This window comes from Lepus europaeus, chromosome 12 (genome assembly GCF_033115175.1).
Source record: "Lepus europaeus isolate LE1 chromosome 12, mLepTim1.pri, whole genome shotgun sequence".
Classification (NCBI taxonomy): domain Eukaryota; kingdom Metazoa; phylum Chordata; class Mammalia; order Lagomorpha; family Leporidae; genus Lepus; species Lepus europaeus.
The window spans coordinates 5,031,527-5,044,400 of NC_084838.1; the positions used below are offsets into that span (position 1 = coordinate 5,031,527).

General features: G+C 58.9%; 1 protein-coding gene across 6 annotated transcripts in view; it reads left to right on the forward strand.

Moving 5' to 3' along the window:
• FNBP1 (formin binding protein 1) overlaps positions 1-12,874 on the forward strand; it is a 122,901-nt gene that overhangs the window by 42,745 nt on the left and 67,282 nt on the right. For all 6 annotated transcript variants that reach the window (XM_062207377.1, XM_062207380.1, XM_062207378.1 and 3 more), the window contains exon 2: positions 4,477-4,592. In XM_062207377.1, coding sequence (XP_062063361.1) covers positions 4,477-4,592 — 116 coding nt within the window. The remainder of the gene's footprint in view (positions 1-4,476; positions 4,593-12,874) is intronic.

Below are 12,874 nucleotides of genomic sequence, written 5' to 3' on the forward strand. Positions count from 1 at the left end.
GGGCTCGGCCTTGCCGGGTTCGGTCTCCAGCGTATAAAGGGATTTCTTTGCGGCACCGTGTAGACCTGGACCTCCTTGCACCGCAGGACGCTGCCCGCCCACGGACCCAGCTGCCCCCTCCTCGGGGGTCTTTCCAGCTTCTTTGGCTGAACACCTCGTAGCTGAACGCCCCCGACCCAGCCCAAGCAGCAGTGTGAGGTCAGGAGAGGGGCTCGGGGAGATTCCTAAGCACCCAGGGAGAGGAAGGCGCGAGCAGGTGCGGCGCTGAGAGCGTGGGTGTGCAGGGTGCTGTGTCCCCCTAGACTGTTGTTCCTCGCCCAACTTTCTGACTCCTTGGAAGCGCACGGCTTTCCGAAGCCGGAGAGTCTGTGTCTGCAGCAGGGACTCTGAGCGTGTGGTCCCCCAGCCCCTGGAGGTTCCCCGGAGACAGCCGCCTTCATGGGCGTGGGTGTGCAGGACAGCGGCCCCATGGCACGAGGCGGGCCCGGGCTCTGGACCCCGCTGGTGCGTGGTGCCTGTGTTCCTCCCACTGGCACTCACAGGGGACGCCGGCCCACTGGCCGCCCCACTTCCGGTCCAGCTCCCTGCGAGTAGGCCTGGGAGAGCAGCAGCAGACGGCCATTGCAGCCAGCCTCTGAGAAGCGACTGTGTGTCCGGTTCTGGTGTGCCGTCCACAGGGAACACCCACAGTTACCTGGACCACTCTCGTCTCGTCCAGCCGTATCTGCGACGCTGTATTTTTTCATGTGGTTTAGCCCAAGTGCGGAACGGCAGGAGATTGGTTGCAGAAGCCTCCGTGAGAACCCAGCTGTCTTCCATTAAGCCGGACATTTAAGAGATTTGTAGAAATGTTAAACAGTGCCACTCTTCCCAAGAATTCTTTTGTTTTGTTTTGGAAAGTACAGTTTTTAAAAATTTTTTTTAAAAAAAGCCATTTACATCAACTATATGGCTATACTGTTGTCTTTTTATTTATTCATTTGCTCATTTATGATTTATATTATTTATCTGAAAAGCAGAGTGACAGAGAAAAAGAGAAAGAGATCTTCTCTGCTGATCTTTGCTGGTTCACTTCCCAAATGGCCACAATGGCCGGCGCTGGGCAGGCCAAAAACCAGCGCCAGGAGCTCCATCAGGGTCTCCCACATGGGTGGGCAGGGGCCCCGAGCACTTAAGCCATCGTCCACTGCCTTCCCAGGTGCATTAGCAGGGAGCTGAATGGGAAGTGGAGCAGCCGGGACTCGAACCACATTCTGATATGGGATAATGGCATCGCAAGCAGAGGCTGATCCCACTGGACCACAACGCTAGCCCCAGCACCGTCCTCTCAGACATGAATGAATGTGAAAAGCTAGAGTTTGACTTCCTGATTGGGTCCATGTGGACAGATGCAACTCACTGGACCCCGAGCCCTTTGCAGTCCCCCAGGCTCCCCCAGAGACCCCAGGGGTCCTGAGGACCAGTGCTCCCTGGGGGCCTGGAGCAGGAGGGGGCGCGCTGTTGACCAGGGCTCCCTCCTTGAAGTAGCAAAGGCTGTTTTGTTAAAGAACCGTTTAGAATATTTGCCCACAAAGGAGCCTTCAGAAGGTTTGGAATTTTTTCCCATTAAGTTTTCCACATTTTCGTCAAGAATGTAAGTGGGTTGATGAGTTTCTCATCTGTTTTGAATTTCTCCTCGCTGCCGTGGACCCTGTGATAGGACACAGGGTGTGGCGGCCTCACGGATGCCTTTGCCGGGCACGTACCTCGGCCGCCCTCGCACGGGCCACTGGTGTGTCTGCCCCCGGGAGGGGCTTTTATTGCCTCCGGCTTATCGGCGGCGCCTGTGCTTTTAGTGAGAGCTGTGTTGCAGCTTGCAGAGTGGCCTGGTGCAGATCGCTCCACTGAAAGCATAATGTTGGCTTGTGCCCAGTGGTTTTAAGGTGGACTCCATGTGAATGCAGATGGACTTTGTTGTTGTTGTGCTTGTTTTATTTTTTTATTTTAGTATCAAAAGCTTTTTTTTTTTTTTTTTAAACGCAGAGTTACAGAGATAGGGAGAGACCTCTACCCTGTGTTGGTTCACTTGCCAGATGGCCCAGCAGCCAGGGCTACACGCTGAAGCCAGGGGCCTCCTCCGGGTCTCCCATGCTGGTGCAGGGGCCCAAGCGCCTGGGCCATCTTCCACTGCGTCCCCAGGCCATTAGCAGGGAGCTGGATTGGAAGTGGAGCAGCCAGGACTCCCACTGGCACCCATATGGGATGCCGGCACTGCAGGCAGCGGCTTAACCCACTGCTCCACAATGCCGGGCCCAAAGAAGCACTTTTAAATAAAAAGATTTATTTATTTGACATGTGTATTTATTTATTTAACCCGCTGTGCCACTGAGCCGGCCCCTCTCCAGTCATGTTGGTGAGGTAAGGCCTTACCTCCTGGGATTGTTCGGGGCTGGCCGGGGTCGTGGGCTGGGGGTGAGGAGGGAGCCTCACAGGTTTGAGCAGCAGCAGCCTTGACTGCGCCACATGCCTGTGTCTCCTCTCACCCGAGCGTGATGCACGAGTCTGGGGAAATTTACGCCTTCGAGGAGTGGCAGCACGGCCAAATTACAGCCACAGCCAGCTGCAGGGCCTGCAGATCCTGACACTGTGTGTCCTTAGAAAGTTCCTGGAAAGCGTAGATCTTCCTCTTCTTCTGAACATGGCAGAGTGGGAGAGGTCTTCCATCCGCGGGTTCATTCCCAAATGGCTGCAGCGGCCAGAGCTGGGCCAGGCTGAAGCCAGGAGCCAGGAACAACTTCTGGGTCTCCCACGTGGGCCATCTTCCACTGCTTTCCCAAGTGCATCAGCAGGAGATAGGATTGGAAGCGGAGCAGCCGGGATCTGAACCTGTGCTCACAGGGGATGCCGGCTCCAGGGTAGATCTCCCCACAAATAAACACGTAAATAAAAGGCCGGGAACTTTGGGAAGTGGGGGATGTGTTTCTGGGGTAGATGGTGGTGATGGTTTCACGGGTGCATACTGCAAACTCACCGGGGTGTGGACTTTAAATATGTACAGCTTTCTTGTGTCAGTCACCCCTCAATAAAGCGGTTTTTAAAAAAGGAAGCAGGCGGCCGGCGTGGTGGATCTTTGCAGACTCCGGGCTGAAGCGTGGCGCTGAGCTCGCAGCGTGCTGCCAGCTGTGGGAGGGGACCGCTGGCCGCTCTGCGTGGTCACGTTTGACGTGGCACTGTCCCGCTTTGCATGCTCCCCGTGACTGGTTCGTGAACTTAGGCAAAGGTTCTGTCTGCGTCCCTTAGGCAAATGACTCGGCTGGGAGAAGTCTGGCCGCCTGCCCTGTCCTGGGCCTGCTGGGGGCCTCCCCGGAGGTGGCCAGCTTCCCCCCTCGGTCCCCTCGAAGCTCTCCCTGTGGAGCTGAGCTCCATGCTCCTCTGGCTGCCCGCCGTGCTTCCTTTCTGGGCAGGACCCCGCGGCCCTGGTTCTCGGGGTGGCGGCCAGGCTGCATTGCCGATCCTGTTGGCTCCCCCGCGGCAGGCACTGTTCCCGGCTCTCTGTGCGAGCCTCATGTGTGCCTGAGCACTGTCCCCGTGAGCTACTTCATTCATGTGAAGAAAACAGGATTTAAAAAAAAAAAAGATTTATTTATTTATTTGAAACGCAGAGTTACAGAGAGGCAGAGAGAGAGAGAGGAGTCTCCCATGCACTGGTTCACTTGCCAATAAGCCTCAGTGGCTGGAGCTGGGCCCATCTGAAGCCAGGAGCCAGGAGCTTCTTCCGGGTCTCCCATGCAGGTACAGGGGCCCAAGGACTTGGGCCATCCTCCACTGCTTTCCCAGGCCATAGCAGAGAGCTAAGCTGCATGGGAAGTGGAGCAGCCAGAATTCGAACCGGTGCCCATATGGGATGTCGGCACTTCAGGCGGCGGCTTTACCTGCTATACCACAGCACCGGCCCCAACATTATTTTTTAAGATTTATTTTACTTATTTGAAAGCCAGAAGGGGAGAGAGAGCTTCCAGCTGCTGGTTCACTCCCCAAATGCCGCAACGGCCAGGGCTGAGCCAGGCCGAAGCCGGGAGCCTAGAGCTCCATCCAGAGTACAGGAACCCAAGCCTGGTCTTTCCCAGGCGCATTAGCAAGGAGGTGCTGAGAGTGTGACCGAGCTTGTGTGTCCACGTGTGTGAGCTCATGCCCACGTGTGTGTGCATGTGCGTGTGTTTCACCTGTTGACATCCGGGAAAGGCATCTCCCTCCGCACTGGGACGTTAATTACATCCCAAACCCGTGTTTCTCAAAGGACTGGGAGACACACGCACGGGTCAGAGGTCAGGACGCCAGGCAGTTTTCAAACCAAACGTGGTCTTGTTGATTTGAAACCCTTCAACCCCCGAGCACTGAGCGCTCTCGTGGGACACATCAGCGCAGCATTGTCCACTGGCGTTGCGCTCGTCCCAGAGAGAGACCGTGAACCCCCTTTGTGTTTGTTTTTTTAAACAGGATCAATTTGACAACTTAGAGAAGCACACGCAGTGGGGAATCGACATTCTCGAGAAATACATCAAATTTGTGAAGGAAAGGACGGAGATTGAGCTCAGCTATGCAAAGCAACTCAGGTGAGTGGTGTGGGGAGGTGCTCAGCGGGGAGGGGGCGATCTCGCCAGCCGAGGCCCCCGGCACCCGTCCTGTCTCAACAGCCGTGATCATGTTTAATGCAGGAAGTTCAGTTCAATGGAAGAGTTAAAATGCAGACCAAGCCGTTGCTTTTAGGCTCCGTTCGTGTCTTGCTTCCGTCTTTGTTGGTGGAGAGAGGGCTCGGTGTTCTCTGCCGAGTCTTGGAGCAGGACCGTGTGCAGACCCCAGGTGCACAGGTGCACTCGGGCACAGCCACCTGACCAGCGGTGACCAGCCTCGGGGGCCCTCTGAGTCACCCCCGCGTGGGGCCTGCGGCTGATGTTTCGGGCACCTTTGGCTCCGCCTTCTCTTTGTAGCAGGTGGTGGCAATTTGCTTTAGTCTTCTTTGCTCTTCAGCATTTTGGTTGCCAGAGACCCTAGGCTCAGCCGTCCTGTTGTCCCTGGGTGACTTGGAATAGAAGGGATAGCGCTTCGGGAAGTGTTCGGGGCCTGTCTGAACACATGGCTCAGAGCGCTCCTAGGCCTGGATCGCAGGGTCCCGGGCTGCACCTCTGCGTGGCTCCAGGAGCCGGGCTGGAGCCGCTTCCCCAGGTGCTTGTGCTAATGTACAGTCCCCCGAGCAGCGTGTGAGAGGTCCGTGGAGCTGTATTTAGAGGTCCTTGGGGCCACCCTCAATCTTTTGTGATGGAATTATCCAAGGAATGTGTGTGCATGCGTGTAGAAGATATTTAAAATGATTGATTGATAGACCCAGACGTGGCATGGGAAATCTTGAAGGCGTTCTCGTCGCTGGTCGACTCGGTCAGTTCGTGCTGTGCGGTGTGGAAGCACTTGGTGTTAATCGCCGAGCCTCTGTGAGAGAGGCGTGGTCTGTGGTGGCAGGAACCTGGCTCTTAGCAGGTTGCTGCTGCGGTTCCCTAGGCAGCACCGGCTGAGCAGCTGAGAGCGCAAAGCCTGGCCCTGGTGGAAACATTGTATCCCTGGCGCTTGCAGGGGGTGTCAGGTGCGCTCAGCCTGACATGTGGGTGCGCTCAGCCGCCTCACCTGGAGGCTGCCAGAACCGAGACCAGGTGTGCCTGCCACAGTGCACGCTGAGTCATACAGTGCTGTCACCGAGTGGAAATAGGTCACATCCCCGCGGGCGAAAGAAGGACTTCCGGCGGCCCTCCCCTTGGGCTGGATTTGTTTTGGTCGTGGTAGCTTCCCTTGTGTCAGCACAGACAAACGAATCCCTCACTCCCGCCTCACTCCTGCCTCACTCCCGCCTCCCCCTGCTGCCTCGCTCCAGGCTTCAGTTCTGCTTCCGGAGCCCAGGGGAGACGTGGGTCTGCGTCTGCCGTGGGTCTGCGCTGGGAAGGCCAGTGCACCTGGCTGCGGTCCCGCCCAGCCCCGAGGACTTAGGTCATGGGAAAAGCTTGTAGATTAGGAAGCCCGGCAGCTCTCCCCCGGCCCCGTGTCCGGCAGCTCTCCCCCGGCCCCGTGTCCGGCAGCTCTCCCCCGGCCCCGAGTCCGGCAGCTCTCCCCCGGCCCCGAGTCCGGCAGCTCTCCCCCGGCCCCGTGTCCGGCAGCTCTCCCCCGGCCCCGTGTCCGGCAGCTCTCCCCCGGCCCCGAGTCCGGCAGCTCTCCCCTGGCCCCGTGTCTGACAGCTCTCCAGCCCCAAGTCCGGCAGCTCTCCCCCCCCTCCAGCCCCGTGTCCGGCAGCTCTCCCCCCCTCCAGCCCCGTGTCCGGCAGCTCTCCCCCCCTCCAGCCCCGTGTCCGGCAGCTCTCCCCCGGCCCCGTGTCTGACAGCTCTCCAGCCCCAAGTCCGGCAGCTCTCCCCCGGCCCCGAGTCCGGCAGCTCTCCCCCCCTCCAGCCCCGTGTCCGGCAGCTCTCCCCCCCTCCAGCCCCGTGTCCGGCAGCTCTCCCCCCCTCCAGCCCCGTGTCCGGCAGCTCTCCCCCGGCCCCGTGTCTGACAGCTCTCCAGCCCCAAGTCTGGCAGCTCTCCCCCCCTCCAGCCCCGAGTCCGGCAGCTCTCCCCCCCTCCAGCCCCGAGTCCGGCAGCTCTCCCCCCCTCCAGCCCCGTGTCCGGCAGCTCTCCCCCCCTCCAGCCCCGTGTCCGGCAGCTCTCCCCCGGCCCCGAGTCCGGCAGCTCTCTCCCCCATCCCCGCCCCGTGTCCAGCCCAGCTGCTGCGGCTGCACTCTCTGGGGAAGCCCCTTCCCCTGTGACTTCAATGTCAGCGTTTGTTGGGGCCGGCGTTCCTGTATGGGTGCTGGTTCAAGTCCCAGCTGCTCCTCTTCCAATCCAGCTCTCTGCTATGGCCCAGGAGTGCAGTGGAGGATGGCCCAAAGTGCTTGGGCCCCTGCACCCACATGGGGGACCGGGAGGAGGCTCCTGGCTCCTTTCTCACGGCTACAGCCTGGCCCAGCCCTGACTGTTGCAGCCATTTGGGGAGTGACCCAGGGGATGGAAAATCTCTCTCTCTCTCTTCCTCTCTCTCCCTCTTTCTCTGTCTCTCTCCCCCTCTCTCTCTGTCTCTCTTTCTGGAACTCCACCTTTCAAATAAATTAATTAATTTAAAAAGAAAAGTAAAGAATACATCTGGGGCTGGCACTGTGGCATAGCAGGTAGAGTCACCGCCTGCAACACCAGCCTCCCATGTTGGTGCCAGTTCAAGTCTCCGCTGCTCCACTTTTTTTTTTTTTTTTAAGATTCATTCATTTATTATTCGAAAGGCAGACTTACAGAGAGGCAGAGAGAGAGGTCTTCCAGCCCAGCCCACTCCCCAGATGGCTGCAACAGCCAGAGCTGGGTCAATACGTAGCCAGGAGCTCCCTCCAGGTCTCCTACGTGGGTGCAGGGGCCCAAGCACTTGGGCCATCTTCCACTGCTCTCCCAGGTGCATTAGCAGAGAGCTGGATTGGAAGTGGAGCAGCCGGGGCTCGAACTGGCACCCAAATGGGATGGCGGCACTGTAGGCAGGGGTCCCACTCACTATGTCACAGCACTGCCCTCTGCTCCACTTCTGATCTAGCTCCTAATGCACATGAGAAGACAATGGCCCGAGTGCTTGGGCCCCTGCACCCGCGTGGAGACCTGGAGGAAGCTCCTGGCTTTGGCCTGGCCCAGCCTTGGTCATTGAAGCCCCACTAGGGTCCCTCCTGGCCGGCTTCTCCCCCAGCGCCCTTCTCCCGTGCCCTCTCCTGGGGCTCAGCTGTCCCTCCCCATCTGAAGTGTGGCCGAGACCAGACTCCCCACGCCCCCGACCCAAACGCCTGCACCTCTACCGCTGCAGCCGCCCTGGCTGGGGTCACAGACCCTGCAGCCACCCCGGCTCCCTGTGCTCGCTCGCTCTCTCCCTCTTTCTCTCGCTCTCTCTCTTTCTCTCACCCTCTCACCTCCTTGTCTACGCCATCGGAACCTTGGCCTCTCCACTGTCCAGATTTGTCCCGGAGCCGACCCCTTCCTGTCACTCCCAGCGCTACCACCGACCGCGAGTCGCTGTTGGCGTTTGTTACGAGTCCTCTAAGCGGCCTCCCTTGTTCTGTCCTGGTCCCCATCGTCTGCGTGTTTTCTACACAGCCGCAGGTCACAGCTTCCGTCTGTTCAAAACTGAGCAGCGGCTGCCTGCGTCCTGCATGGACCCCACAGCCCAGCGAGTGTCCGGAAAACCCACAGACCCGGCTCCCTGGGCCCTGGTCTCTGCTGGAGGCACAGGTCCCTGGCTCCTGTGCAGGTCAGGCGTGCTGTGTCTCCCGGCCTCGCCCAGCTCCCGTGTGGCAGCCCCTCCCCCTTTGGGCCCCTGCTCCCTGCTCCCTGGCCCCTGTGCCCCTCCCCTACTGCGCCTCGCAGCTTCCTCACACCCCTGACAACTCCGGCAGTCTCCAGTTTCCGTCGCTCCTTGTTTTTAACGGACAGAAGTGGCACGTATGCAGTGCGTGACCTGATCGTGTTTAACACGTGGAGCGTGTGGAATTGCCGAGTCAGCTCATCAGCACTTCAGGAAGTGCGCGCACCCTTTGCAGGAAGCAGACAGAACTCCCACCTCGCGCAGTCCCCAGGTGCCCACCATGGCCAGAGCTGGGCCAGGCCGAAGCCAGGAGCAGGACCTCAGTCCAGGTCAAGCATGTGGGTGACAGGGACCCAGCCGCTTGGACCGCTCCCTCCCACGGTGTGATTGGCAGGAAGCTGGCCCTGGGAGCAGTGCGGTACTTGAACCCTGGAGCCGGAGAGAGCAAGTGAACCCAGGCAGTTCTGCAGGCGCCTTTTTTTTTTTTTTTTGAGTTTTATTTTTTTCATCTACTTGAAAGTCAGAGGGGGAAAGAGAGAGTGAGGGAGAGAGGGAGAGGGAGAGAGATATCTTCTGTCCTGCAGTTCACTCCCCAGATGCCAACAACAGCCACAGCTGGACCAGGCCCGAGCCAGGAGGCAGGAACTCCAGCCAGCTCTCCTGAGTGAGTGGTAGGGCCCCCAAGCGCGTGCACCGTCATCAGCTGCCTCCCAGGGATCTTGATCAAAGCCACTCTGATGGCAGATGCCGGCGGCTTGATCCACTGCCCACGACGCCTAGCCCCGCGGGTGTCTCAGCCTTAATCAGAGTCTTAACTTCTAGCCACCTCTTGTTTTTTTAAAAGATGGATTTGTTTGTTTATTTGAAAGGCAGAGAGAGAGGGAGGTACCTCTCATCCCCTGGTTCGCTCCACAGATGCCCACAACAGCCAGAGCCGAGCCAGGCTGAGGCTAAGAGCTGGAAACGCCCTCTGGGTCTCCCAGGTGCTTCAGCCGTCATCCACTGCCTTCCCGGGACTAGCGAAAGCCGGATTGGAAGTGGAGCAGCAGAGACTCTCAGTGAGCCCCAGCTCTGATACGGGGTGCGGGCACCCCAAGTGGCGGATTGACCCGCCAGGCCACCCCGCCTACCCCTTGTTTTTATTTTTATTTATTTATTTATTTTTTTGGACAGGCAGAGTTAGATAGTGAGAGAGAGACAGAGAGAGACAGAGAGAAAGGTCTTCCTTTTTCTGTTGGTTCACTCCCCAAGTGGCCACTACGGCCGGTACATTGCGGCCAGTACGCTGCGCCGATCCTAAGCCAGGAGCCAGGTGCTTCCTCCTGGTCTCCCATGCAGGTGCAGGGCCCAAGCACTTGGGCCATCCTCCACTGCCCTCCTGGGCCACAGCAGAGAGCTGGCCTGGAAGAGGGGCAACCGGGATAGAATCCGGAACCCTAACCGGGACTAGAACCCGGTGTGCCGGCGCCACAGGCAGAGGATTAGCCTAGTGAGCCGCGGCGCAGGCCCTGTTTTTAATCTTTGTTTTTTCATTTGGGAGGCAGAGAGAGAAGGGTGACTTGAGTCAGTGTGCCATTCTGGGGGAACGACTCCTGCCTTTGAGCATCTCCCTCCCCTGCAGCAGAGGAGAGAAATGTTGGCTTCTTCCAGATGCAGGAATGATAAATGGGACTTGGGCCCCTGGGGGTCAGGGCTTGGCAAACTGACCCGGGGGCGAAATTCATGGGCTGCTTGGTTTTGTAAATAAAATGTGGGACCTGCACAGGAGAATCCATTGCTGATTGCCTTTCGCAGTGTTTGGTAAAAAGCAGATATTTGTTCTGGCTGCACAGTGGGTCTTACGGTGAAGCCCTGCAGGCAGTGCAGCGTCTGCCCGCCCCCAGCCCCGGGACAGCCGGGCTGACCGGTGACTGAGGTCTTACGCAGGCAAATGAGCAGTGTGTTTTCTTCCTTGCCTCCCAGCAGCCGGGGCTTTTACAGCTTCACAGCCTCCCATCTCCTTGATGGAATCCTGATTGTTGTTTGTTTGCCACAGGAGCGAAGTTACCATCAAGAGGAGGTAGACCGTGGCCCGCGGGCAGGGCGTGTCAGGAGGTCCGGTTCCTCAGTGCAGGCCTTCCGACCCCGCGGGCACTGCCGGGTCCTTGTCAGCCCAGCTCCAAGGAGCCTGCCTAACTCACTTTCCCCGAGGCCTGAGTCCCCATCGCCAATGTGATGCATGAACGTTGGTCCACGTGGGGGTCATTGTCCTTGGAGCCACCCATACTACCCTGGGAAAGCTCATTGTATTTATTCACTTGGTAAAATCCTTACTTGCAGAGAGAGCGAGAGCGCGAGAGCGTGCGCGCCAGCATCCCTGGTTCATTCCTCACATGCCTGCAGCGGCTGGAGGAACTGAATCCACTCTCCCGTGTGCCCCGCAGGAACTCAGCTCCTGCGGCCACCACCCTGCCTCCCAGGGTCTGCGTCAGCAGGAAGCTGGAGTCAGGCGCTGGAGCCGCGACCCCTACTCGCGTCTCGGCCGGCGTCTTACCCTGTGTGCTGAGCGCCCGAGCAGTGTTGAGGTAGAAGCCATTTCCTCAGATACATTGTGTATCTCACATGTCATATGTATACAGAGGGCTTTTTAAAACATATTTTATTTATTTAGAAGCAGAGTTACAGACAGAGAGAGGGAGAGACAAAGAGAGGTCTTCCATCTGATGGTTCACTCCCCAAATGGCCACAACGGCCAGAGCTGGGCTGAGCCGAAGCCAGGAGCCAGGAGCTCCTTCCAGGTCCCCCATGCAGGTGCAGGGGCCCAAGCACTTGGGCCATCTTCCACTGCTTTCCCAGGCCACAGCAGAGAGCTGGATGGGGAGAGGAGCATCTAGGACTAGAACAGGGATGCCAGCCCTGCGGTGAGAGCCCAGCTCACTAAGCCACAGCGCTGGCCCTGTGCAAGGTATCAAGTGTATTAAAGACATTAAGATGAGCGGCAGGAGTCACCTCACGTCTGTGCACTGACACGGCCGTACAGGCCACCTCACGTCTGTACACTGACACGGCCGTACAGGCCACCTCACATCTGTGCACTGACACGGCCGTACAGGCCCACCTCACGTCTGTACACTGACACAGCTGTACAGGCCACCTCACGTCTGTACAGTCAGACACGGCCGTACAGGCCCACCTCACGTCTGTGCACTGACACGGCCGTACAGGCCCACCTCACGTCTGTACACTGACACGGCCGTACAGGCCACCTCACGTCTGTGCACTGACACGGCCGTACAGGCCACCTCATGTCTGTACACTCAGACACGGCCGTACAGGCCATCTCACGTCTGTGCACTGACACGGCCATACAGGCCCACCTCACGTCTGTGCACTGACACGGCCGTACAGGCCATCTCACGTCTGTACACTGACACGGCCGTACAGGCCAACCTCAAGTTTGTGCACTGACACGGCCGTACAGGCCACCTCACGTCTGTGCACTGACACGGCCGTACAGGCCCACCTCACGTCTGTACACTGACACGGGCTGTACAGGCCACCTCACGTCTGTACACTCAGACACGGCCCGTACAGGCCCACCTCACGTCTGTACAGTCAGACACGGCCGTACAGGCCACCTCACGTCTGTACACTGACACGGCCGTACCGGCCACCTCACGTCTGTACACTCAGACACGGCCGTACAGGCCCACCTCACGTCTGTACACTGACACGGCCGTACAGGCCACCTCACGTCTGTACACTCAGACACGGGCTGTACAGGCCGACCTCATGTCTGTACACTCAGACACGGCCCGTACAGGCCCACCTCATGTCTGTACACTGACACGGCCGTACAGGCCCACCTCAGGTGTGTACACTGACACGGCCGTACAGGCCCACCTCACGTCTGTACACTCAGACACGGCCGTACAGGCCCACCTCACGTCTGTACACTCAGACACGGGCCGTACAGGCCCACCTCACGTCTGTGCACTGACACGGCCGTACAGGCCCACCTCATGTCTGTACACTGACACGGCCGTACAGGCCACCTCACGTCTATACACTGACACGGCCGTACAGGCCCACCTCACGTCTGTACACTCAGACACGGCCCGTACAGGCCCACCTCACGTCTGTACACTCAGACACGGCCCGTACAGGCCACCTCACGTCTGTGCACTGACACGGCCGTACAGGCCACCTCACATCTGTGCACTGACACGGCCGTACAGGCCCACCTCACGTCTGTACACTCAGACACGGGCCGTACAGGCCCACCTCACGTCTGTGCACTGACACGGCCGTACAGGCCACCTCACGTCTATACACTGACACGGCCGTACAGGCCCACCTCACGTCTGTACACTCAGACACGGCCCGTACAGGCCCACCTCACGTCTGTACACTCAGACACGGCCCGTACAGGCCACCTCACGTCTGTGCACTGACACGGCCGTACAGGCCACCTCACATCTGTGCACTGACACGGCCGTACAGGCCACCTCACGT